This window comes from Mauremys reevesii, linkage group 7, assembly GCF_016161935.1.
Source record: "Mauremys reevesii isolate NIE-2019 linkage group 7, ASM1616193v1, whole genome shotgun sequence".
In the NCBI taxonomy this organism is placed as follows: domain Eukaryota; kingdom Metazoa; phylum Chordata; order Testudines; family Geoemydidae; genus Mauremys; species Mauremys reevesii.
Genome location: NC_052629.1, coordinates 113,910,517 through 113,937,261, shown reverse-complemented (window position 1 = coordinate 113,937,261; position 26,745 = coordinate 113,910,517). Strand labels below are relative to the sequence as shown.

General features: G+C 40.6%; 1 protein-coding gene across 11 annotated transcripts in view; it reads left to right on the top strand.

Annotated features, from left to right (window-relative positions):
- The window catches only part of CHL1 (cell adhesion molecule L1 like), a 185,824-nt gene that overhangs the window by 119,907 nt on the left and 39,172 nt on the right, over positions 1-26,745 (top strand). For 8 of the 11 annotated variants that reach the window (XR_005601363.1, XR_005601364.1, XM_039548076.1 and 5 more), the window contains 11 exons: positions 2,430-2,552; positions 4,222-4,392; positions 6,515-6,562; positions 9,648-9,768; positions 13,454-13,638; positions 16,905-16,937; positions 20,067-20,198; positions 22,239-22,376; positions 23,412-23,523; positions 23,975-24,141; positions 25,934-26,099. Coding sequence is in view for 9 of the 11 variants with exons in the window: in XM_039548076.1 (XP_039404010.1) it covers positions 2,430-2,552; positions 4,222-4,392; positions 6,515-6,562; positions 9,648-9,768; positions 13,454-13,638; positions 16,905-16,937; positions 20,067-20,198; positions 22,239-22,376; positions 23,412-23,523; positions 23,975-24,141; positions 25,934-26,099 (1,396 nt within the window). In the remaining 2 variants the exon portion in view is untranslated. The remainder of the gene's footprint in view (positions 1-2,429; positions 2,553-4,221; positions 4,393-6,514; positions 6,563-9,647; positions 9,769-13,453; positions 13,639-16,904; positions 16,938-20,066; positions 20,199-22,238; positions 22,377-23,411; positions 23,524-23,974; positions 24,142-25,933; positions 26,100-26,745) is intronic. The other 3 variants (XM_039548078.1, XM_039548072.1, XM_039548073.1) reach the window with 2 other exon arrangements.

The window sequence follows — 26,745 nt, the reverse complement described above, 5'->3', positions numbered from 1 at the left end:
AAACCTCTGATAGTGTGTCCCTGAGAAAGATAAAAAAGAGAGCTTCTGGCTTAAGTGCTGGCTGAAAGAGACTTGGAAAGGTGAGCCAAGAAACTATCTCCTGTTGTTTTCTTCTTGTATAAGGATTACATCAAAGAAATAACTGACTATCAACAGTTTCTCTTAATAAAAACAACCCACAGTGTCCCAAACTTGAGCAGCTGGTTGGGTCACAAAGGGGTAACAATATTATCAGATTTTTTGTTTTTTAATAACTCCCCGAACACAGAACGTAGGAGAATTTTGCCTTCCAGCTGATTAGGCAGAGAGGGCCCCAGCAAGAGAATCAATTGGAAGCTGACCTAAATTCCAGTTTAATCTGCTTATCTGTCAGGTTGACTCAGGAGCTGGAATTGTCACTGGGTGTACCTTACAGGATTTAAGGAGTGAAGAAGCTATTGGAAGGAAGCTAGCTTCTCGGCCTTATGGCTGAGGGGTGAAAACATTATCTAAAGTTGTATCTGTTTCTCTCTAATTGTCTTTCATGAAGTGGGTGAGATTCATGGGATCTCCATTTTATTGCTTGTTAGGGAGCCCTACTCTGTTTATAAACTGGAGATTTAAAAAATTGTTAATCTCTCTGCCAATAGAAGATTGGTAGATATAATTTCTCATAATCCATGGTAGGTGTGAGAACATTCCTTCCATTTTATCTTATGGGCAGAGTAATGCCTTCCCTTAGGCCAGTGATATCCATACACAATTCTTACTCAAGCAATCAACATCATGTTGTAATTGTTCCAGTTCAGACTAGCTAGTGTTACCACAGAAGGAAATTTAAGAAGAAACTAACTCGGAAACACTTCTCAGAGTCACAACATGCCAGTTCTGCTGGCATACATGTTGTAGGGAGGTGGCCCCGCATAACCCACACGCATCTCTCCCCTAATCCCTCCCAGATACTTACTTCCTGTCCCACTCTGAGTATCAGGCACAAAGCCTCTGTTTTCTCCTCTGCACCCAAACTTCAGATGCAGGTAGGTCCTGCATCCTGCTTCGCTATAGAACTATACAGACCACAGTTTCAATCTATCTTGTAATATTTGTATGCAAAATCCCCAATAATCATTCAGTTCCTTAACTGTAACCTACTCCTAGACCATGGGCCAGATCCTCAGATGGTTTAAATCACCACAGCCCATTGACTTTGGTGGAGTTATACATCAGCTGAGGATCTGGCACAGACGAGCTTTGACATTTAAACGTGTTATAATATGCAGTTGCATTGCACTGGAGTTCACATTAATAACTGGTATGCAAAGCTGGCACTTTTTAGTATTTCCCTTAGGCTCTTGATATTTCATTTTTTTACTATTGCTTAACTATGTATTGAACTGACAGCATTACACCTTGCACCAGTTTTAACTTGCCTCGAATGTAAGCAGGATTCAGTGCCTGCCCTGAAACAGTCTCAACTTGGTTTGCTTAAAGAGTGGTTACATTTAACAAATGGATTTGTTTGTTGCATTGTGGCTTCTCTATGCTTGTTCCAGGATAAAATCTTGCTCCCCTTACTTGTGGATGTAGTGTCTTCGGGGGTGGTGCTTGCATGAGACTGGCAAACAAGATAAAGTCCTTTGTTTCTGCTTGCAGCTGGGCTGGTTGCTGTTCCCAGCCTTTATACACAGTCCTTGTGGGTTTCCATTGACTTCAATGAATTTTGTTAATTGAATCGGGTCCTAAACTATTGGATCAACTGGTCTGTATTTAAGAGCCAGATCCATTAGCCTTTGTGCATGTGAGTCAAAAGGACTGCTTATATGTATAAGGATAGCAAGATCAGACCCTAAAGATTATGTAGGGTCAGTCTGCAGCTGTGCCACAGCAAAGCTTGCACACCTGAGAGAAAGGGAAGCAAAGATCACCCTAAGCTACCTTTCTACCTCTTCTAATTCTGGGGCTGACTGAACATCAAGCCAGCCCCTTGCTCGAGTTATAGCAGCTGCCTAAAGGCTGCTCTAAGTTGCATTGCCTTATAGTTCCCTGGGAGCCATTATGCCAGCTAGGATCATCAAAGCACAGTCCTGCCCTTACTAGCCTCCAGCGTACCCCCCAAAGTAGTGGAGGATAGAGAAGAAATGTGTATCAAGATGGGTTGGTGTAGAGTCATACATGCAGATTTTATGCCAGACTTCCCCTTAACATCATCATTACTTTGCTTTCTGTTATACCAATTCCTTTGTTCTTTGTGTATTACAAACTCTTTTGCTGGGATCTTGTCTTCTTACTCTTTTTTCAAAAAAATGCCTAGCTACTTTTTGCTTTTATGCACATAATAATAGTACTTAATGAGAGAACAAAAGGAAGGATATGGGGTAGATGTGCTGTTTGTATAAAAGGGGGCTAAGGATAAGAAAATGAAGGAAACTGTTTGTTTGTTTTTGTCATAGGTGTACCAAAATTCCCAAAAGAAAAGATTGATCCAATTGAGGTCGAGTATGGTGATGCTGTAGTTTTGCACTGTAATCCTCCCAGAGGAATTCCACCTTTGCATATCTATTGGATGAATATTAGTAAGTAACATTTGATGACACAACACATAACAGGCCTTTCTTAAAATGCCTGTCAAGATCAGTTTCATTACAAATTCATAACTGATGAAAATTATAAGTGTAAGCACTAAGGGAAAATATATGGGTGGCATTGTAGGCAACCCAGTGAAAGCCTCTATTTAATGTGCAACAGCATTCAAAAGCACAAGCAATATTATAAGGATTGAAATTCAGACCCCATGAAGTCAATGGCAAAAGTCCCATGAGTTTTTTAAAGAATGGGATATAAATCAATATTTAAAATGTTATAATGCCATTACATAAATCAAAGTATACCCTCAATATGAATATTTTGTTTAGTTCTGGTCACTCCATCTGAAAAAAGGATATAGTAGAGGGATTTAAGAGATAGGTAACAAGAATGGTTAGACACATGGAAAGCTACTGGTAATAATGGTACAGAAAGGTGAATCAGGTCGTCTTCTGCACCTTTCATGATGTACATACAATGAAACTGAAAGGCAAAACATTAAAGTTGACGAAATAAAATACTGTTTAACGTAACACATAATTAACCTGTGAAACTCATTGCCACAAAATAACACTGAGTGCAAGAGCTCAGCAGCATTTTAGAAAGGGTTAGACACGCAGATAATCAGAACATTCAGTTACAGTAAAGTGGGTGAAATATACCAATAATATAAACCATCCTGCTTCAGAAGGGAAGCCAACCATTAATTGACAAGATTACGAATAACCTTCCTCTATTGTCCGGTTATTGCATAATTTGCTGTTTTGGGGGATTCTGTCACATTCTTCTTTAAATGTCTAGGGTGAAATCTTGGCCAAACAGAAATCAATGGCAAACTCCTGCTGACTTTGGTGGGATTCAGATTTCACCCTTAGGACTTACCACTATCGGAGACAGGATTCCAAACTAGATAGATAGAAAACTGCTCTCATTCCACATTTGGCTGGTTTGACAATGAGCCAAAACAACCTTTGCATGTCTAGGAGTTACATACTCTAAGGTGTACTTACAGGAAAGATACGTTTGGGTTCTGCACAGTGGAAACGTAGAAATCAAGGATCCTGTGGCACCTTATAGACTAACAGACGTATTGGAGCATGAGCTTTTGTGGGTGAATACCCACTTCGTCAGATGCATGTATCTATGGATATATATGTACCTGCTCCTGGAAATTTCCACTACATGCATCCGATGAAGTGGGTATTCACCCACGAAAACTCATGCTCCAACACGTCTGTTAGTCTATAAGGTGCCACAGGACTCTTTGCTGCCTTTACAGACACAGACTAACACAGCTACCCCTCTGATACTAGAAATCCAGGCATCCGTGGCAGTGCTGCAAGCCTTTGTAGCACTGAAACTTGCTGGAATTTTCACTGCATCATCCCCTAGTAATTACAGAATTAAAGTACAGGAACAAAACTGACTTTCCAGAGAATTCATGCTGTTTCTGTAGAAAGTTTACTTAGGTTCTTGTTTCATAAACTCCCATTCCCATGGCTGTAAAAGGACAACATATGGTTATGTTGCACCTCTTTCCTCTTTTGCATCAAAGTTCTATTCTGCACCTGAAAGCAAACACATGACAGGAAGTGCAAATAGGCATATTGGGGGGTGGCTAGATATCATTACCATATTATAATTATTTTTTCTTGCTAGATTTACAACACATTCCACAAGATGAAAGGGTCTCCATGAGCCTTAAGGGAGATCTGTACTTTGCAAATGTGGAAGAAAATGACAGTCGAAGAGATTATTGTTGCTCTGCAGCATTTCCCAGGCTGCGGACAATTGTACAGAAAATGCCAATGACACTGATGGTTACACGTAGTAAGTCTTTTAAAAATTGTTTTAACTCTCCCTTGTCACTGAATGAAAATGTGTGCCATGTGTCTAACATGATTCTCTCTGAAGAAAATACATGTTAATATGCTTATTCCTATATTATAAGCCTTACTCTGAGAGCTAGATCCAACCGATAAAAAGCTTCTGTAGTTGCTGGGCTGCAAAAGCGCTATTGTCTGCCTCCTGTTCTCCACAGCTACGAAATCTAATCACGATGCATCGGGGAAATCAACTCCCTTCTCAGCCAGTGAGTGGATCATTAGGCATTCCATACTGCCTCTTCCCCCGAGCCTGGGTTTGCCTGGATATGGCAATCGGGCTCTGGAGAATGACATTAGGGAGCTTCAGTTAACATGATCAGGGAGTACTCCAGGTGTTCTATTATGCAGCAAGGTTCTTGCTTGGCTGACTGGATATTAGAGAACTTCAGAATGGCCATAGCTTAGAGTTCTTGGTTTGTACCTGACAAGTCTGTTCCTGAGCCCAGCCATGGAGAGCCATTGGTACCATTTGCCTTCACTTCTATTAATAGTAATCAGTATATTACAGTAGTGCCCAAGCACCAGCCAAGGATGGTGCCCCACTGTGAGAGGAACTGAACGAACAATAGAAGATTATCCCTGCCCACTTTTGATAGGTGCCCAAGAGAAGGTAGAAATCAACGGAAGTCATGAATGGTCCCTCCATCTCTGAATGCACAAAATCACCTGTCACTTAGAAAAAAGCCTCAGAAACCCCATTATTTTGTAAGTTACAAAAGCGTCAACTTTCATAATCTTGGGAAGAACTGGGTGTCAATGCTTTCCCAGTCATAGGAAATGTACTCCTACTCTAGAGCAAGAGGAAAACTAGTTTGCATGGCTGCCCTAGTAAGAAGTAAAAAGCACGGAGGAATTGAGCATAATATGGCATGAAATGAGCTTTGCATTTCCAGACTGAAAGGGCGAGTAGGAGACATGGAACTGTTTGTTTTCTGAGTCATGGGCATTGTAGCTACCCAGTTTTCTGCAGATGAAAAGAACACCAGATACTTCAAATCTTTTCATTTTCCAAAAATGAGAAAAAGGTAGTTTCAGGTACTATACCTGCACCTGAGTCCCACTGCAATTTCATGGTTTTGCAATTACATTTTCCTATATATTTATTTTTTCTTACTCTTTTTGCTGTATCAAAGTTCAAACCAAACAACAAAGGAAACAAAGTGACTCTATATACAGAATGTACAGAAAACAGTGAGACTGTGCTTTTGAAAGAAGTCAAAAAATGAAAGAAAGAAAATCAGAGAAAATATGGTAGGCCACAATCTCAGGCTATGGTAATCAAAGCTTCATTGAACTTAGTGGCGCTATGACAGTTTACACCAGCTGAAGATCTTTCTCATTTTGCTTGACTCATTCAGCTGCAGTAATTTTAAGTGTCACTTGCAAGAATAAATATGTTAAAAATCAATTGCAAATATATATTATTTTAGGCTGGCTTTAAGTCACCCTTCTGTTTTCAATAATATCTGACTTTGGGGGATTTATGTTTCCTAAAAATTCAGGGATATTTTCTTCCCAATTGAAAGCCTCAATATTTAACTTACAAGTCGTATATTTTTTTGGTGGAGTAAACAGATAAATAATTAATAATACTAAATTCATATAGCGTAATACTTGGTTAATCCATCTTGAGGCCTCAGCTGGCGTAATGTGTCCAGTTCTGGGTGCCACACTTGAAGAATGATGTGGACAAATTAGAGAGAGTCAGAAGCAGATAAATAACAAAGGAGAAAAGGTTAAAGATAGAATCTTTTAATGAATGCTAGGAACCTACCAATCTTATTCAACATAACTTTGATAAAATCACTTTTTAGTGAATCTTTTCCTGAGTTTTACACTCTTTTTAATACTCTTTATACATACATAAATTCATTGTCCGTGTTGATTTGCATTATATTCTTTTGGTGGTTTTATATAAAATATATTTACATTTCCTTTAAGGAAGTATTTTGTGTAGGCTTTCTTTTCTTTTTTTTTGGTTTGGTTGATGTTTTGTTTGTTTTTGACCTTTTAACCTTTTATCAACTATTCCGTTTGCATTTGGTTTTCATTTTTGTTTATTTCAGTTAAACGTACTAATGACTCAAGCTCACCTAATGCTGCTGTTACTAAGGGTGAGTGGAATGTACCTGTTTGTTTCTTTGCCTTTGAATTCACGAGAATACTTGAGAGCTACTTAATGTGTTGGGTAATCTGAAATTTTAGTAAAATGAAATATTCTATCAATTTAGATGAAATACTGTTATTGCTTAGGAAAAAACTTTTAACATGTTTGCTGGGTATAAGCAGCACATGCATCAATATTGACTCAGTCTTTACTAGCTTGACTGAGGTCTGAAGGATTTTTCACGTTACTGCGTCTCTCCCGTGTGAAATAAAGATTTCAGAGAAGAGGTCCTGACAAATAGAAACTATTTTTTAGAATAGGCAGTTTTGCTGATCAAGAAAGTGATTTCAAGGGGAGTTTAAAGCTAGATGAAAAAAAAATCACGAAGGAATTATGATGACCAGCTAGTGTTAGAATATGCTGTGATGTTTAATGTAACAATAGCAGAAAATCTGGATAAGATTGATAAGGGTGTGTAGCTAACAGAATATATCTGGATTCTCAACCCAAATACTAGAGCTTGTTGGAAGATTTTAGATTAAAGTTTTCTATTGGAAAATGCTGTTTTGACAAAACTGAACATTTTCACAAAATGGATTGATTTTGAGGAAATTTTATTTCTTTTTTAAAGGAAAAAGCTATTAAAATATATAAATGTCCAGTTTTGATATTTTTGGATTTTTCCTAAATTTACTTTTTTTTTTCAAATTGAACCATAAAGGGGTTCAATATAAAAAAAGAGGTTGAGTTTAGTGAAACAAAATGTTTCAAGTGACTCAAAATTATATTTTGGGAGGTATTTCATTTTCTGAAAAAATTCAAAATTATGCCTTTTTGTTCCAATTTGGGTACAAAATAAAAACTTTTCATGAGATGGAAAATCTATTTTCCATCCAGTTCTACCAAATACCTTATTTTTTGCCAAACATGGTTATCATGAGAGAATATATTTTAAAATTAAGTCCACCATTTCCAAAACTAACTAGTGATTTTGAGTGCCTCAGTTTCTGGAGTTCCCAACTAAGAACACCTGAGAGGGACTTGATTTTTCAGAGGACTAATGCTGAACAGTTTCTGAAAATCAGGCCCATTTCAGGTGTCTCACGCTGGACACCCAAGAGTGATATTGATGTCTGAAAATCTAGGTATGTGTGGGCGAATATTTGTGTACAGCATATGTACTCACTGGTATGTGTAGTGCACACTGTACAAAGAGACGCAACGCAATTAAAGAAGGGGTGAAGAAAGCTGGCTTGTAAGATAGAAATGATCTATTACCAAATTATCAGTAAATCGCTTTTCTTGAAGAATCAGTGAACATTTGAATGACATATTGGCCATTAATTATTACTGAATAGCCATTTAACAATATAAATTGTTAAAACGTATTGTCAAAGAAACAATTGATTTTTTGTTGGCATTCTAAAGTAAATGGTTATCTGAAACCCAGTACAGTAAAAAGGAGTTTTGTGATGAACAGTGGCTTGTTTTCAAGCAGTATTCCCAAATGCATTCTTGAGTTGTTGTAAATTCTGCAACTGTAGAGGGAAGGAGAATTCAAAGTTGCTGGCAAAGGAGAAAAGATATGATATCAGCTGAGATTTAGAAGACAATGTAAAGTTAGTGAAGGGGAAAGGTATTAGTAAGACTGTTCCAGATGGCAAGAACAGACAAGGAAAGATTCATTCACTGCCATTGGTCAGAGTGTGTGGGCGAGGGGAGAAATAAGGAAGCAGAGAGGAGGCAAGTACTAGCTGAGCAGGTAAGAGAATAGAAAAAAAGGTCCATGAGAGGGGCTGGAGCAAATCCACAGAGTTTTTTCAAGGCGTGGCAGGAAATTCTGAACTGGTTCTTAAAACTGACTGGGAACTTGGGAGGTTGTTTGAGGATGAGGCATACTTCTTAGGGAATGTGAGGTGGGAAGCTGAGTTCTTCTTAGGCTGTCACCTGGAGAAATGGGACTTGGATCTTAGTTTGGAGGGATTAGAAGAGATTTCAGCAGAGTTGAAACAGAGCATCTGGCCCAGTCACCCTGTCACCTGGCTTCTCCCCAGCTTCCAAAAACTCGCTGCCACGCCCAGTCTCCTTTTAGGATGGTTTAGCCTCTTACTGTAGGCAAATAAAACAACAGAGACTAGTTTTTTAACTCTCCTCTTCTCTCAGGCTTCCAAGTCACCTTTCCCAGGCGTCTCTGGTGCTTCTGTCCTGGCAGCATCCCAGTTCTAGTCAGCTCTGCTCCCTCCCTGGAGCAGTGGCCCCAGGGCTGCTTCCCTGAGCCCTTGCTCCAGGGACCCATCGCAGGAGTTAGCTGCACTCCACCATGGTTTTCCTTCCTTTCCCTAGGCCAGGCCTTTCTCAGTCATTCCCTTCCATCTCCCATTTCCTCCCCTCTGGTAACACTTAATAGGCACAGAGATAGCCTAGGTCCCTTTAATTGGCTGGATTGGGCTCACCTGCTCTGACCCAGGGGAGCTGGGCCCAGTTCTGCTCAGAGGGACCAGCTCCCCTGTAACACACCCCTTCACCCTATACCATTTGGGAGTCATACTGGTGCAGCTGCAAATCCATCCCTTTTCAGAGTGCCATCTCCCAACCAACATCATCAGCAACCAGGAGCTCTTGTGCCAACATAATTCTTCCCTCACCCACCCGCCCCGCACATCTTCTGGGTTGGTCTGCCTCTTTAAGACATCAACCGTAGCAGCCAGAGAAAGAATCCCCCACTGTTGTATGACTCTAGCCTAGCCATTTCCCAGCCCTGAAAGCTGGATGGAGAAGAACTACTCATGAGAGTAAAGTTGTGTATCTCTTTAAGGGTTTGCAGGTTCAGGACTCTGGTTTTGAGGGAGAGAAGTTTCTAATTTTATTCCTGTTACTATAGTTGTGTTTTGAATGTAAGTAAAAAACAGAGCCCTAGGTAGGGTCCTTTAGAAAAATACCACGAATATAAAGAAAAATGAATGAATGAATATTCCAGAAATCTTCTGACCAAAGCAATATTTTTAGCACTGTTAGAGGGTACAGAATGATTCAGGGGCATATGTGATCACCTTAGTGCACAAGGTCTGATCCTTTTCTTTTCTCCTTTTTAGCTAATTTCATCAAGGAAAGAAAACCCAAAATACTGATACCACCCGAATCTTCTGGTAGCAGCTCATCAGTTACTGTCATCAAAGGGGGAGTTCTACTGCTTGAATGCATTGCTGAAGGGCTGTGAGTATTGCACCCACTTAACCTTCTGAAATAAAGTTAGAATAAATGGAAGCACCTTTAATAATTCTCCAACGAAGTATATAATTTTACACCAAATCTTCATGCAGTTTCTCTTTAAATAAATTGTACTTATTGAAAACTGGCATAGAGTTACAATGGAGAAAGTTTTCCCTGTTGGCGAGTGAGTAATGTACAGCTTATAGACAAGTATAAGTAAAGAATCAGCATTTACCATAGTAACTGGCATATCACAGTTATTTATCCATCCTGTGATCACTGATTTTGCAGATGTTCCAGTACGGTGATCACTCAAAATTATTATTCTTTTTTGAGTGCATTAGGAATTGATTCAACTTCCACAGTTTGGACTCTAAAAAAACCCAACAAAAAACAAAACCCTGTTTTTCTTTTCTAGCTTGTCCAGTTCAGAGTATTGATTAAGTATCAATAAATTCCTGAGCTTTTCCACCTTCAATGAGATTTCAATTTCTTGAGCACCATCGTACAAGGATTCATGCCTTCCGTGATGCCCATTCAGAAACAAACCCAACAACGGAGTAAAAGACTAGGGGCATTTGACATATCTGGTTTCAAGACTAAGCTTGATAAGTTTATGGAAGGGATGGTATAATGGGATAGCCTAATTCTGGCAATTCATTGGTCTTTGACTATTAGCGGTAAATATGCCAAGTGGCCTGGGATGAGATGTTAGATGGGGTGTGATCTGAGTTACTACAGAGAATTCTTTCCTGGGTGTCTGGCTGGTGAGTCTTGCCCACATGCTCAGGGTTTAGCTGATCACCATATTTGGGATTGGGAAGGAATTTTCCTCCAGGGCAGATTGGCAGAGGCCCTGGGGGGTTTTCGCCTTCCTCTGCAGCGTGGGGCATGGGTCACTTGCTGGTGTATTCTCTGCACCTTGAAGTCTTTAAACCACAATTTGAGGACTTCAATAGCTCAGACATAGGTTAGGGGTTTGATACAGGAGTGGGTGGGTGAGATTCTGTGGCCTGCGTTGTGCAGGAGGTCAGACTAGACGATCATAATGGTCCCTTCTGACCCTAAAGTCTATGATTCTATGAATCAGGGCTTTTGGTTTGGCCCATGATAAAGATAAGGGGCCATCTGCAAAATTAGATATAGATTCATATTTGGGAGTGTTCACGTTTTAGTTTGGGCCAATTTCAATGCATGGATGCGAGTATAACTAATCCTTAGGCCTAGGCGTAGCCCACAGCATTAAATGGAAATCTCAAACCCCATAATTATTAGTATTGGTAATGCCATAGTGCCAAGGAGCCCTAGTCCTGGCCCAGTACCCCATTGTGCTTGCCACTGTACGAAAAGACCATTCCTGCCCCAAATAATTTATAGTCAAAGACAAGATGCAACAAATAGATACAGACAGGCAGGGGTGTGCCATCTTTTTTATTGCCATTAGCGCAGGATGGAAAATGAGTGGGGAATGGGAAAGTCTAAGTGCAATCCTCATGATGATGATGTGGCATTTAGCTGTGAATACTCCTCTAGGTCCTGATTCCTGCGAATGTGCAGGGGTAACTTGGCAAGCATACAGCAATACTTTCATCATCATGGGATCAGGTTTACCTATGCCCTCCCTCCTGATCACCATTTTTTACTTATGCGTGCAACTTTCTTGTACTTATGCGTGCAACTTTCTCCCCAAAAAGAGTTGTCGTAGGAAAACTAGGTAAAGCTTAAAAGCCCTCCAACCATTAAACCTAACAGGGAAAACACATTTGCTCCTGGGTGATGTGTGATAGAACTCTCTGTTGAATGGGTGTTTAAATCATCATGTTTACAACCTGTATTGTTGAACTCCACATCCCTGTGTGCTCACTGTGGTTAGCAGATAAATGATCCATATTAAAGCAAGTGCAATTATCTCCCACTATAAACCTCAAAATCAGGGTGTTTATCTGCTTGAGCAAACATGTTCAGGGCATCTTGTTTGTCCATGCTTGCTTGAAAGGGCATCACTCACTCTTTGAATAGACAAGATTATGACTTTGCAATTGGTTGCCATTTTCTGAGAGCATATGAACAGCTCATCTTTGTTGGATTGATTCCAAGTAACTGTAATGGGTTCTTGTTCCTTTTTGCAATACCTCCATGTCTAGTTCACGGCCACCTGTGCCTGTGAACTTCCTTTTGATCCAGTAGATGGATTCTTTAAAAAAAAAAAAAAGTGTGTAAATTTTATGCTCAGGAATGTAAGGAACCGATCACATTGGTTAAAACAAGGACAGTATGGGGACTTGTTCTGCACATTTCCTCATAAAACTTTCCCCTTGTAATAATTAAAGCAGTTAGGAGAAAGGAAAGTAGACTTCATCAAAATGTTAAAAAGGAATGAACACTTTACATTTACATTTCATTCAAAATTTCCCATGACCTTGGAGAAAAAGTACTTCCTCTTTCAAGTATTAAAAAAAAAAGTCGGGGTGGGGATGAATTACAAAATGTGGGGGAGTTATCCCCACTGAAACAAAATAGTTTTTTAAATCAATCTTTTTGGTTTTTAAGGTTTACATCAAAACATGTACAAATTAGGCCAAAATTGAAAAAAAAAATCTTGTATTCAAAAAGATACTTTTCTTTGGGGAAAAAAAATGAAATTTTTTTGACAGACTCTTAAGTATATTCCCCCAACCTACCACTCCTTGCAGTTTCATCCCTGCAGCTGTCAATGAGGAATTAGATTGGCTAGATGGAGACAAGTATCAAACTCTGAAAACGAGGACCAGTCAGTCAAAAAATAATCAACAGCAATAAATATATTGCCACTTTGTCATCTCGGAGGATTTTAGCCAGATCTTGAAAATGGCAGGCAACCTCCTCTAGATAGTACAAAGATCTAAACTGGTGTGGATGAAATGTAAGAGGTTTCATAGTATCTGTGTTTCAGTACTATATCAGGGATGAACTCTCTTGCAGAAAATCTGACACTTGAACTATTATCCGTGCTGTTCATAAAAGAACATAATTTCTCAGTACCTGGGGCTTTGAGTAACTTGTGCCTGGGCATTCTGCCATCTTAACAGATGGACACAAGAGTAAGCAGATATGACACTGTGTATATGCATCATGTGTGGTGCTGGGGTCAGGAAACCCAGCTGGGAATGTTCAGACCGCAATCTGTCCTGTACTTCAGTGTCTCTGGTTCTGAGCACGCTCCTAACTTTCTAAAAATATAAAGTAGCTTTTTCAGCCATCAGTGACATGTGGTTAGCCCTGTCTAATCAGGCAGAGTACAGAGCAGAGTTATTTTAATGACGTCTTTACCCCCTCGTCTGTCTGCAAGAAGTCCCTATGGAACAGGACAAAACAAGCTTCAGTGCCTCTACTACAGTTCATACCAATATGTTTACAAGGGATACAAACCTGTTTTGTGGCCCACTGTCAGCTATGAAAGATTTGTTGTACACAGGGCCCTTTTAACCAACAGGCAGTACAAGCTATGGACAATATCAAACCTCCAGCCAGGATGTTTTAAGAAGTAAAATGGGTAGCTATGTGCATGAAGGAGGGCCATTTCGAGAATTCTGAAATCATGATCTTGCAAAGGGAAATGTAGAAACTTCAACATTCTGTAGTTATACTGATGTGAAATGTTACAACTTCTTTTTTTTTTAACTCAACATCTTCTTTCTTTTTCTGCTAGCCCAACTCCGCATCTTAACTGGATCAAGGTTGGTAGAGATTTGCCCAAGGACAGAGCAGTGACAGAAAGTTTTGGAAAGATTTTGAAGATAGAACAAGTATCTGCAGCAGATGAAGGCACTTATGAGTGCACAGCAAGCAATTCTGTGGGGAAAGCGAAACATGAGTTTCAAGTTCACGTGGAAGGTGCTATTTACATTTTAATGGGTTTTAGATTTTGAATAATAAACAAGCAGGGGTCTCAGAATCACTGCCGGTGTAAATCAGCACAATTCCCTTGAAGTCCATGGAGCTGCATTGATTTATACCAGCTAAGGATCTGTCCCAGTGATTTTATATTTGCATAGTGTAGCATTACATTTCATGTAAAATGATTATTTTTTTCACAAACCATGAAGATTTTGTAGCATGGGAAGTAAAAATGGTAATATATGCAAAAACAGTAATCTAAAATATAAAGTTATGCTTTAGTCAAGCACAGGTTATTGGATTAAATTCTGTGGCATGTGTTATGCAGAATTCAGACTAGGCAATCTAATGTTCACTTTTGCCCTTACAATCTATGAAACTATCAGAGGTACTTATTTTTACTTATTTTTTTTAATGTGGGAAATATAGTAACTTTGTCTGGATCTTTCATGCTTTATTCAAACATAACTCCTAATTTATAGAGTAAGGTCTGTCTGTTAATTCCAAAGCATCTTGCATAGAAAGGAGAAATTAGGAGAAACAATCCTGGCCTCAATAATGGGAACATAACATAGTTACAAAGAGTAATCTCTGTGTTTTTAATTATATTTGCCACCGTCTAAAAGGTGTCAGTGATGTCTCAGCTAGATTACTGCAGTTTCCTTGCCTCGCTCCCTTCCAGGTTTTTCAAAATATCACAGATGAACAATCTGCTTCATTTCCTGCCACAGGACTCTGGTCTTTTCTTTGGCTCCTTCCACGTTGTATTGAAACTTCTCAGCCTCACTTGCAGGACTCTGCTGCTACCTATATTTCTGCCACTGTGGTAGAACTCATTTTTTAACTCTGCTGATTTTGCTTATCTTTATGATCCCTTAGCCTCATCTTCTTCAGAACCCAAATTCTACTGTCACACCATCCCACACCTCTGGAACCACTCCTTCCTCTCCAGTGCAACTAGTGACACTGTTCTTCTTTTAATCCCTCACCCATGCCTACTTTTTCCTGCCATCGCTGATCTTCACTAGAGCACTTCCCTGTGACACTCTCATCCCTAAATGAACTTACCTTGGGTCATCAAAAGGGATTGAGTGTCCATGACCTTCAGCGTCAAAAGCACAAGCATGAAGGAGTAACTTCATTAGCTGGTAGAAGTAGCCGAAGGCGACATGATCATGCACACTTAGCCAGTGTCTCACATGACAAACCTTCACAACTTGTAATATTTATAAAATCCTAACAAAGTTAACATAACAGGACAATTTAAGTGACTATAACTCTGACTGCAGGAGCTAGGGAACTCACTATCTACTTACTTTTCCCCACTTGCTCTGTTTTGTATCTCCTACTAATTTGCCTTCCAGCAGTTATTGACATCCTCACTCATTAATGTTATCGTTACTCCTGTACTATCTGTGTACGTTAGCCCGGGGGCTTGTCTAACTTTAGATCTGCAAACTGTATCTCTGGTTCCACAAAGGCTAGTGAGGCCAGCTCCTGCTAGGAAGATGCCATCACAAATTGTTGTCTTCAGTCCTTCACTAAAATAATACATTGTTGAAAAATTGCTCGATTAGTGTCACCCTTGCTGACTCTGGATGGCTCTGTTGACCTGTGGTGGCTGAACCACATGAAGGTTTTTACGAGTCTGTTGCAGCCTTTGGTTAAGAGACCTGGTTCTTTCTGCGCAGACCATAGAGGCTCATGCTTTTAGACCCACATGTCTGGGGTTCTATCCCCATGGACAGCAACAGCTCCCTTCCTGCCCACGTGAATCATTTTACAGGAGCATTACATTTGAAGTCTCCCAGTGTATTTTCTGGATTTACTTAGGTGGTAAACTCCCTAGGCCAAGGACACTGTCAACTCTTAAACGATAATTAATAATAAAGCACAATGCCTTTCTTTGCTTTTGCGAGGCAAATAATAATATGATGATAGCACCTAGGTACACACATCAGGAATGTGGGCACCACTGTGTAAGGCACGGTGTATACCCAGGAAAAAGTCAGGAAGCTCGGAAACTGACTTGTCCGGTACACATCAAGAACTAGAGGCTTGTGGCTCCTTTGAAGTTCCCTGACATGCAGTTTAGCTTGCAGTCTATGCTATGACAAGATGTACCATTTGGATGAGACAAACAAACGGTGGTGGGTGGAGCACAAGTTAATGGAGCAAACTATCACATAATAAACAGAAGTCTCAGCTCACCGCATACCTAGCCATTGGCAGCCAGCTGCGCTTCGTAGGCATAATGTCAGAGATTCAGTCTAAAAATAGTGATTAGTATCATATCACATAATAGCATAACATAGCACATAGCATAACACAGTAACTTAGTTACTCCAGGGTAACTCTTTTGAAATCAATGGAGCTTGCACTGATACGTGCATTTTCCTATCCAGTATTTATTTATTTATGGGTGGAGGGAAACGGAATCATAAAACCAGCCAATGTAGTATCTTAAAATAGGCATTCTGCAAACTGAGTGGGTTAGGTAACAATGCAAAACACTTCCATTTTAAATCAAAAATGAGAAACAATCTAGGGTCAAAATAAAGTCTAGAAAAGCATTGCCCCATAGTTACACAGAGGATGAGTAACAGAATGAGTTTGCAGATAAATGCCTCTTCTTCAGAGTTAATAGGGCAATCCAGCCCCAGGACCGGATAGCATGTAACGTTGCTGCTTCAGGAACAGAGTAGCAACAGAGTGTGAAAGTCACAATGTGATTTCTGCTTCCCATTGCTCCGGGGCACAGGGATGTTCACCATCCCCCTTTCTGTAGCAGGTTATTGCTCCATGTGTGCATTGGGGGACCTACTCACCCACCACCTGCTCACAGGGGGACTATCAGCCTGCTGGCAGTTGCTCTTCCTCCTTCCATCACTGGGAAAGCTCCAGGAATGTGGGTAACCCATGCAGGAGTGTGTGGTGACTCCTCACTCCCCGTATTGCTGTGTCCAGGCACACAACAGGACTCACAGTTCCCCTCACAGAGCAGAGTACAACATTTAGTGATAGTAACATTACCAAATGATAATATCAGCTGTGCTAATGGGTAAGATACCTAAAATAGCTCTGGGAGGAAGATACTGAAACATAATTGAAAGACTCGGCAAAAACATTTTTCACTTGCCATGAGTAAAAAAGAGACTCCACTTTTCTGAGAGAAATGTTCTCCTACACTGTTAAGCCATCCACATCTGCCAGCTGCTCGATTTTTAATCTTCACTTCCCCATCTCTCCTCACTTCTCCATAGGCAGGCAACCAGAGAGGAAGAACAGCCTTTCAGGTATCTACACAGCATTTTGTCACATGATGTGACTGATCACGCCCTGTCATTTGACACAGCCTTGTTTTGCATAATATTTATTTCTCTTCCTGAATGTGGGGAGGAATGGGACAGCACGACCTGGAGAGGTTTCAAATGCTCCTGTCGTGGAAGTTGCTGACTCTTAGAAAGCATTCCAGATGGTATGGAACGTCTCTACAGTAGCTGAATATTTTAACAATCCGGTCATGGTTTTTTCAATTGCATGAGCTTCAAATAGTAAAATACAAGGGAAATAGCATGAATTAAGTTGTTCAGTATGTTGACCACAGGGAGAAAAGCTTTGTGATGAATTATTGTTTCTGTTTTTTAACCAGCAAGTCCCCAAAAATCTAAAACTGCTATTGCCACGTAAAGAATGCTTTTTATGAGAGCTATTAAACCCCTCTCCCTTGCATATAATTAATGTCTGTTGATGTCACTGATAGGATTTTGATCTATTAGGAGTCTCCTCCCATGCATCACGTTAGGCACAACTGAGCCCAAATAGTTTCCTTTTCTAGAGTTTCAAACCAGTAAATGTCACTAACATCCATCACCGAGCCACCTATTCAGTCCCATTCTCTCTCTGGGCACATGACAGGGTCAGATCCTCAGCTGGTGTAAATGAGGGTATTTCTATTGGCTTTGGTGGAGTTATGCCACTTTATAGCATCTGAGGATGTGACAGATTTTCCTCTAAGAATGTGTATAGGGAGAGAAAATTAAACAAGTAAGAAAAATTACTCTCCATAATATTAACTGGCATTGCTCCTTTGCCCATTCTCTCTCCTATTGCTAGAGTATAAATCAGGATCTAGCTCTCATTGCCACACTGTGTCATACCTGCTGTTCCTCTTGCTGATACTTAAGCATGTCAAAACAAAACCCGTCTTCATAACAGCATTCTCTAGCAATGGCATTTGCATGCAGCCTATTTACTAATCCTACAATAGTTTGAAGGCCAAGATTCAGGCAATTATGACAAAACATATGAAAATGTTCAGCCAGCAAATTATTTGACTGCTTGAACATTTTAATCTCTCTTTTTGAAAAGTGATGTAGCCTGGAACATTGGAATGTGGACAGAAAAAGCTTGTTGTTTGTTTGAGCAGAGTGAGGTTCTTTTAAAAAACAACAACAACAACAACAAATTGTCATGATTTCAAACACTTTTATTTATTAAATATAATCCCCCAAATTTAAAATGCTTATAACCCCTGAAGCTTTTAACTAGCACAATGCCTGGTATCATAACCCTGATCTTGGTTGGGGTGTCTAGTCTTTATTGTCAGAATAATAGTAATTAATAATAATATAATAATTAGGGGCTTCATTTAAAAAAAACAAACACCAATTGTAATCCCAACCCCCACATTCGCAGCCCTTTTAAGAGGGGTAAATTGCCCTTGGAGGTGTCTGCTTTTACTCATCTTGCTCACACGAATCAGCAACTTGATGGCATAAATGTGGGATTTTGCAGATTTAAGTGGTACATGTTCATATTTTGATGCCGCATCCATTGCATTTGATATATTAATAGGCAGCACTGCACCCCTTCCTAATAGAGAAGGGCTTCTCTAGTGTCTTCATGGTGTAGACTACATTTTAATACTGAGATTGTCTAACGGACACCTATAGACTCACAATTACATAACATCGATGAGGCAACTCTAGCAGTTTCTTATTTGAAAAGCATTAGGAAAGTACTTAGGCTGTGTATTTTTAGCTGTCCTTTAAATCAGCTGAGCAACTGAACACAAGGAGATAGCACCATGTGGCAGGCAGCCTCTTTTGGATTATCAGAAGTTCTCCATCGAGAACCAGTGATCTTGGAATACATTTTGGGAACCTTTGTATTAGAGTATTGTCACCATCTCATTTCTGTCTTGGTCCTTATCTTCAAGACCCTTAATGACCTGGGCCCAGGATATCTAAAAGATTGCCTAAAGCTCCAGGATGGAGGACTGTGGTTAACAACTCCACTTCTCAGTCACAATGGAACTTTCTACCACAAGGGTACAGCTGGTCTGCGCAAGAGACAGAGCTTTGACTGATTCCATAATGTGGAACAAACTCCCATAAGAACCAAGGATCTCCCCACCTTCTGCTCCAAGTGCAAGACGAGCTGCTTTGACCTTCTCTAATGTGAACCAAGAGCAGCATTTACGTATTTAAGAAAGAAAAGGAAAACCCTACAAAAACAAACACTAACACTACACACACAATTCTCCTCATTAACATAGACATTATATTTACTTCCTGTTCTAAGAACAAGGAAATAGGGCAGTACAGCACTGCATCTCTGGCACCACCATGTGGGCAACTTTTAGCTCTGTTGATTTTTAAATGTTGACTGCTCTATCTTGAACATTTAGGGCCTGTTTCAAAGCCGACAGAAGTCAATAGAAAGACTCCCATTTACTTCAGTGATCTTTGGATCAGGCCCCTGGGATCCCAGTTGTCTGGCTATTGTGAGGATGATGCAAAGGTGTCAGAAACCACAAGAAACCTCTCTGGCCAAGAGATAAACTTGGATATAGCTCCTGCATTCCCTGAGTCACCAAAATATTCTCAACACTGTAGGTTCTTCCATCAGAGACCTATACCAGGTCCCATTGAAGTCAATGGAAGCCACATGGTCACATTCAAGGGGAGGATTTGGATTGAATAGATATTTGCATTTTGGTTACATTAGATGTCTGTTGTTAAGACTCCCATATTGAGGGTGTTTCTGAAAATATCAAACCAAACAACCTTGCCATTTTCACCAGCCTTCCTGTCCCCAAACATTTAGCTTTGCACTTACAGCTGGGCATTTTCACTCAAACACTGTCCACTTCCCACAGCCTCTCCTTGGCATTTAATTTCAACAAACACCATCTAAACAGAGGAGAATGGTGTATATATTATTTTAATGTCTCTGGTAGAATCATTTTATAAATCAAAATAAAATAGGAGAATATATTTATCCTTTAAGAGAGAACCTGCTCTGCAATAGTTGATAGAGTGTGCCATCTGCTGGAAGCCATTAGTGATAGCAGCATCTTCATGAACTTTCATTCCTGCTAGTTGTAACATCTGCTAATATGTTATTTTTGTTCTTAACAGAACCTCCTCGGTGGATAAAGAAACCCACAAGTGATGTTTACAGCATAGAGTCAACTGCTTTGCTATTGTGTGAAGCTACTGGCAAGCCTGAGCCAACTATAAAGTGGAGACTTAATGGAATGCCTATTGATAGTAAGTACAGGATACAAAATAGTGTGCTCATGTAATGCTGACAGACGTTGGTCGTTGGTGGATGGAATCGAACTGGGGACCTTTGGAGCTTAGTGCATGAGCCAAAAGCCAACTGGCGGTTCGCTAAAGCTCTAGAGCAGACTCATTTAACTCTCCCTCTAAGTGGTCTAGGTGCCACTAGATGGGACAGACACCACACCCAAAAGGTGTGTGGGTTACATATTTCCCCTAGCTGAGGTCCCGAGCTTCAGAGTCTTCCCAGTTGAAATCCTGGATGAGCCCCCACTGGTAATGATGACAGACCCCAGTTCGTTGGTGGGCGGGATTGAACCGGGGACCTCTGGAGCTTAGTGCATGAGCCTCTGCCACATTTGGGGGAAGAGGGATAGCTCAGTGGTTTGAGCATTGGCCTGCTAAACCCAGGGTTGTGAGTTCAATCCTTGAGGGGGCCACTTAGGGATCTGGGGCAAAAATTGGTCCTGCTAGTGAAGGCAGGGGGCTGGACTCAATAACCTTTCAAGGTCCCTTCCAGTTCTAGGAGATTGGTATATCTCCAATTATTACCTTTTATGAGGTAAAAGCCAACTGGTTGTTAGGTAAGGGTGTAGAACACACTCATTTAACTTTCTCTCTGAGGGGTCTCGGTGCCATTAGATGGGACAGAACACCACACCCAAAAGGCGTGTGGGTTACACTCAGCTGGACAAGATTAGCATATACTGTACTCCCAGCACAAAAGTTGGCACATAACTCCAAATGCATCATATGATAGTTGATTTGTCTGGTTTAGCCAAAGTGAATACTTTAGGGTGATAATGAAGGGAGAAGAATTACAGTAACAATAATATGGAAGCTACAATTGTAATTTAAAGCCTATGGCCAGTCAGTGTAATTTTCTCATTTTTAGGAACATGGATCAGACTCTTACAATACTAGGGCCCTGCTAGGACTCATTGACTAGCACAGAGATAAGCCAGGAAATGGCTGAAGAGTAAAGGTCCTGCTCCCTCCTTGTTCCTTCCCTGGCACTATCTGCTTGAATTAGGGTGGGGAAGGGCTAGGCCATCTCTCTCTCTCTCTCTCTCTCTCCCCCACAGACACACCTGAAGCAGCCAGCACAGCAGGCTGTACGCTGAACCCCTCTAATGAATTCTAGCTGAGAACATCAGAATTCCTCTCAACGACCCAAGCTGCAGCATGGCCCTCCATTCTCACTCCAAGTTACTCAGGATACTGTACTCAGTATACAGTGTCATACTGTATGTTCTTTACAACTATCGGTATGATGGGATAGACCAGGCATCGGCAACCTCTGGCACGCGGCCCGTCAGGGAAATCCACTAGCAGGCTGGGACGGTTTGTTTACCTGCAGTGTATCAGGTTTTGCCGATCAAAGCTCCCATTGGCCATGGTTCACCGTTCTAGGCCAATGGGGGCTGCGGGAAGTGTCCCTAGGCCCATGCCGCTTCCCACAGCCCCCATTGGCCTGGCATAGCGAACTGCAGCCACTGGGAGCTGCAATCAGCCAAACCTATGTTTGCTGCAGGTCAACGAACAGTCCTGGCCCGCCAGCGGATTTCCCTGATGGGCCGCGTGCCAGAGGTTGCCGATCCTTGGTCTATCCCATCATACCGATAGTTGTAAAGAACATACAGTATGGCTGAAATTCAAAATGTTGTAGGTGATTTGGACATTCTTTTTAATGAGAACTGGGTAGTCAGATGCCTTAGGTGCTTCTGGAAATCAGCACACACATATACAAAATGTAAACCATGCTATTTCTGTCATAGGTAAAATGTCTCTGTAGATAAACATTTTCCTGAAGCCAAGCTATCCACTTCTTTTTCTCCCTGGGAATGATGACATGTGTAGTGCTTTAGAGCAGCTTTCTGGTGGTTGGGGTACATCACTGCTAGCCTAATACTGAATATGCAGCTTGCCCTTTTGGCTTGCATCTGAAATGGAAGCAGTTCAGAGATGCTCTTGAACTCAAAGAAATGCTCATTCCTCATCCTACTGACATGCTTTGATTCCTTTCAGAAAGGACCTATAGGGGCAGAGTCTCTGCCGGGGAGATCAGCATTACCAACCTACAACTGCAGGACAGTGCAGTGTATCAGTGTGAGGCAACTAACAAGCATGGCACCATCCTTGCCACTGCCAATGTGAATGTTTTAAGTAAGTACTCCACAACATTAGATTACTTATGGAAAAAATGCTGTTGCCACAGGACCCAATCCTGCTCACCCATCACTGCTTGAGGCTAAATCATGGGAGTAAAAGTTTGCACGATTAGGCCCACAGTTGTTAATGTTTACCAAAGCTGGCAGTTGTTCTATGGCTTTCATCATTAATCTCAGGATTGTAACAAGTTCATTGTAACTTTGCATTGGTCCAAAATTTGAAGAGATGCTATTTATTGTGTAATCTGATTCAAAGAGCCTTGCATCACGTGCACTGTATTATATGTTTAGTGTAAGCACACAATGACTCATGTGTATACTCTATTTTAAGAATTGTGCTTCGCGCAAGGACTTCTATTAAATAAAACAATAACAGATAGTTGAGTTGAGACCGATGATGTGGAACCAGGATTGTGCCCTTGACTGTACAATTATATTATTACACAGATCATTAATCTGGAATTTCAGTTTTTATTACCAATTTGTTCACTTAAGAAACAATCATAATGCTGGGAATTGACTTAGCGGAAGCAGTCCCCATCGGCAGCAGAACCAATGTAGTTTCCCCATCCAGCCCAAGATTTCTGGAGCATGTCCTAGGCCCTACAGCCCCTGCATGTCAGAGAACCAACCTCCTGTTGTCTTTCACAACAAGGTTTCCTGATGCATTTACACAGTGGGGCTTGAGAGGGAAGCCAGCGACTAGCTCCAGAGAAGGAGCATGGTATAAAGATAGAGTATGGCAGTGCATTTCTCATTAAGTAGATACACCAGCCATTGATCCTTATGAGCTGGTGGCAGTAGCTGTCGAAGCATCTGAGCTGCAGTTGCACTGAGCAGTGGTAGGACAGCTGGAGGCTCCAGAAATGGAATCATTTCCCATTGTGCAGTTCCCTCTTGCACCAGCCCAGTTACTTGAACTCATTGTTGTGCTAGTGGCGGGGAGGGCACTGGAAAGTGGATCTGAGAAATAACATGTTTGATTCTCACTCCAAAGCGTAACATAGCTGATTTACGTTCTGTTTTGCAGATATTGCTCCATTAGTGCTAACCTCAGACAGTGAAGACTATGCCACAGTTGTTGGTTACAATGCTTTCTTGCACTGTCAAGTTTTTGCTTCACCTCCCGCTGTCATTAGTTGGTAAGCCATTGATAACTGCCTGCCTGCTGCTTGTTTTAAATCACTAGTTTTATATTGAACATGTTATTTAACTGTACAAACACATTGAAACTTTTCAGTCATCATGTTTGAGTTAAATTTAATAATGAATAAGATAATATCAGTATGGTGGACTTAAACAAGCTTTTTATCCAAGGATCTCAAGGCACGTGCTGTACAAAGATTAATAAAACCCCACAACATCTCTTTGAGGAAGGTATTGTAATATCCAATAGGCTGGTAAGGTGAGACATGGTGTGGCTAACGTGACTTGCTCAGAGATATTCAGTCACTCAGTGACATAGCTGGGAACAGAATCCAGAAATTTTCATGTTATTCCTTTGCAATAATCGCTAAACCTAAATTCCTCCTGGTGTGAAAGCCTGGTTCCAAGACTCTTGGAAATAATTGGTAACCATTATTATACTGCTAGGATGAGGGATGACAGCACCATGCCACTTGAAGGTCTGCGGTACACTGTATATGAAAATGGCACCTTGGAGATCAGAGAGACAAAGAAAGAAGATTCTGGGTCGTACACTTGTTGGGTGACAAATTTGAGTGGAAAACGTGCAATCATTGCCAATCTGGGTATCAGAGGTAACTTCTCATTTTATGAATAGACACCTCTTTGAAATATGTTAAGTCTTTAGAGAAAATATATTCCAAAGCAGAGGTATATTCTGCTTCTTGTAATTGCTTCAAAAATTATTACATGGTTTATGGACAATTCTTGATTCAGAAGGACCCAGTCCAGCAAAAGAAGCAGCATCATGTATGGATGATGCAAGAGACAACTATTCAATGTTTAATGCAAGGAACATGAAAGAATCAAGGCAAGGTATGCACTCTTGCATATTTAGTGCATGGTCCTTCCCCATGAATGGATGATCCTCACATTGTCCTGGGCACTGCAAAAAGAATGACAAGGCACAAGGAATGTGGCTTAACTAGGTCACAGCTTTAATAACACATCTGGGAGCTATCTGGCAATAACTTGTCCAGAGCAGATCAAACTTCCTTCTGTAATCCATACCACTTTAGGGAGGACTGCCCTCATCCCACCCCCTTCCACACCTTTAACCTGGTCCCAGCAGCATTGCTGCAACCCCACTGCAATCCCCCTTTTTGATTGTTGAGGGCATGGGTATTGGGCCCTTGCTGTACCAGACATTAGGAACCTCCCACCCCATTCCCCACTTCTTTGGGGGTTGTCTTCTCCAACCTCTACCACTAATTCCAATTTTTCAGGGGATTGGACCCCCTAGTGCATTGGGCACCTGCTGAGTTTCAACAACATGAGTGATAACCCCCTCTACCCTCTCAGATTGGAGTAGGATCTGAATTTGGGGGCCTTGCTGTGGGCATTATGCTAGCAGCCTTTTTGAGACTGGGAAGGAGTTTTTTCCATATTTCTATATTGGCCTAAGCACCATGGGGGGGGGGAGTGGGAGGGTTTACTTCCTCTCAACAGCCCAGAGACTTAGTGGATATGATGGGTTTGTAATGTTTGGGTTTGGGGATAATTATAGCTTTCCTGTAATTATATATACTTTCAGCTTTAACTCCATTTTAACACAGGTTTTGGGGTTGTTTTTTGTGTGTGTCTTGAAATGGAGTATGGGGCTGGATAGATACAGTTGAGAACATAATCTAAAGTCAATGGGTTGCACATGTTACGGAAGGTTTAGTGTAGCCTGAAGAACGACTAATGATGCATGAGTAGAAAAGGCTGCAGTTTGACTCTGAGCCAAAGATGATTTTGCAGGTTTTGTAGTTAGGGAAGAAAACAAAACAAAACAAAAACCCTTCTTTTACTTGTTTAGAAATTAATGAGAGACTATAAATATGGGAACACACAATGAAATGTTCACAAAGCTACTTTTCACTGTATGGCAGTGTAGCCAATTGCTTTCCATTACTTATTCTTCTGTTTCTTCATTCAGACTGATTTTAAAATAACAAACTTGATTCTGATATTTTTCCCCACTTGACTTTAATTATTTTGTCATTTTCTCTGGGTCATTGCCAAAATCTATTTGAAATAGGATTGGGCATAAAAATCATAGTCAAGTTTTTCTATCTCATTTATTTTGTCATATACTCTGGCACACCATTAGCTAGGATGTTCACCTGTGATATTTTCCTATAAACTTCTGATTGGCTGTATGATCCTCTTTGACATGAATTGAACTCAAAGGAAAATGCTTTTATAGTACACTAAATGTTAGCACAACCTCAAATCAAAAATATTCCTCCTTAATTTGACTTGTATGCAGAAAAACTACAGTATATTGCTCGTATGATCATTTTCTGCATTTGAATTGATGGTGGAAATGTAGTACAATCACCTGTATATTGCTAATCAGAATATCTTTCTGTGATCAACCAGATGCTACAAAACTTGTTGTTACTCCTGAAAACCCTCAAGTGTTGAAATCACATTCAGTTTTATTGAAATGTCAGTCTGAATATGACTCACACTTGAAACAAAGTTTTAAATTATCCTGGAGGAAAGATGGAGATGAGTTGCAAATCAAAAGCACAGAAGATGGCAGGTAATCTTGATAAAAACCTCTCCTTGTTTTGACTCTGAAACAATACTGTGTTATGTGTAGCATGGTTAATTTTGTTTCCTAGGGACAGGATGTTTTTTATAACTTTAAGCCAAGTCTGTGCATATCATAGCTGTGCATGCAGCACATATTTTTATGAATGCACCTGTGTTCTTTCAAACATTTTAAAGTTTGATTTTTTTTTAACCGAGCTACGCAGGTAGGTTCATATTTACTTGCTATACTGTGGTGCAGTATGTCTCATTCGGCAGGTACACTGCACAATGAAGTACTAAACTTGGCTGCCTACGCTTAATCCAAGTGTGAAATACTGGCTCCACTGCAGCCACTGAGTGTTTTATCATTGACATCAGTGGAGCCAGCATTTCACTCCAGTTGTTCAACATTTGGGTGCTGGATGCTTAGCAAGAGCTAGAAACATTAGCGTAAATAGTATACATGAAAAGCAGTGTGTTTCTGAGTGGTTGTGTCCTAAGCATAGGAATGAATGAAATGAGGGCTGAATTTTGCTCCCTGTATACTTTTGCCATTGAATTTGATAGGATTAGGATTGAGCCCCTAATCCTATGAAGTGTCTGGAATGGACAATTCTGGAGGATTAAATTCCTTTATTTTTTAGTCATGGAAG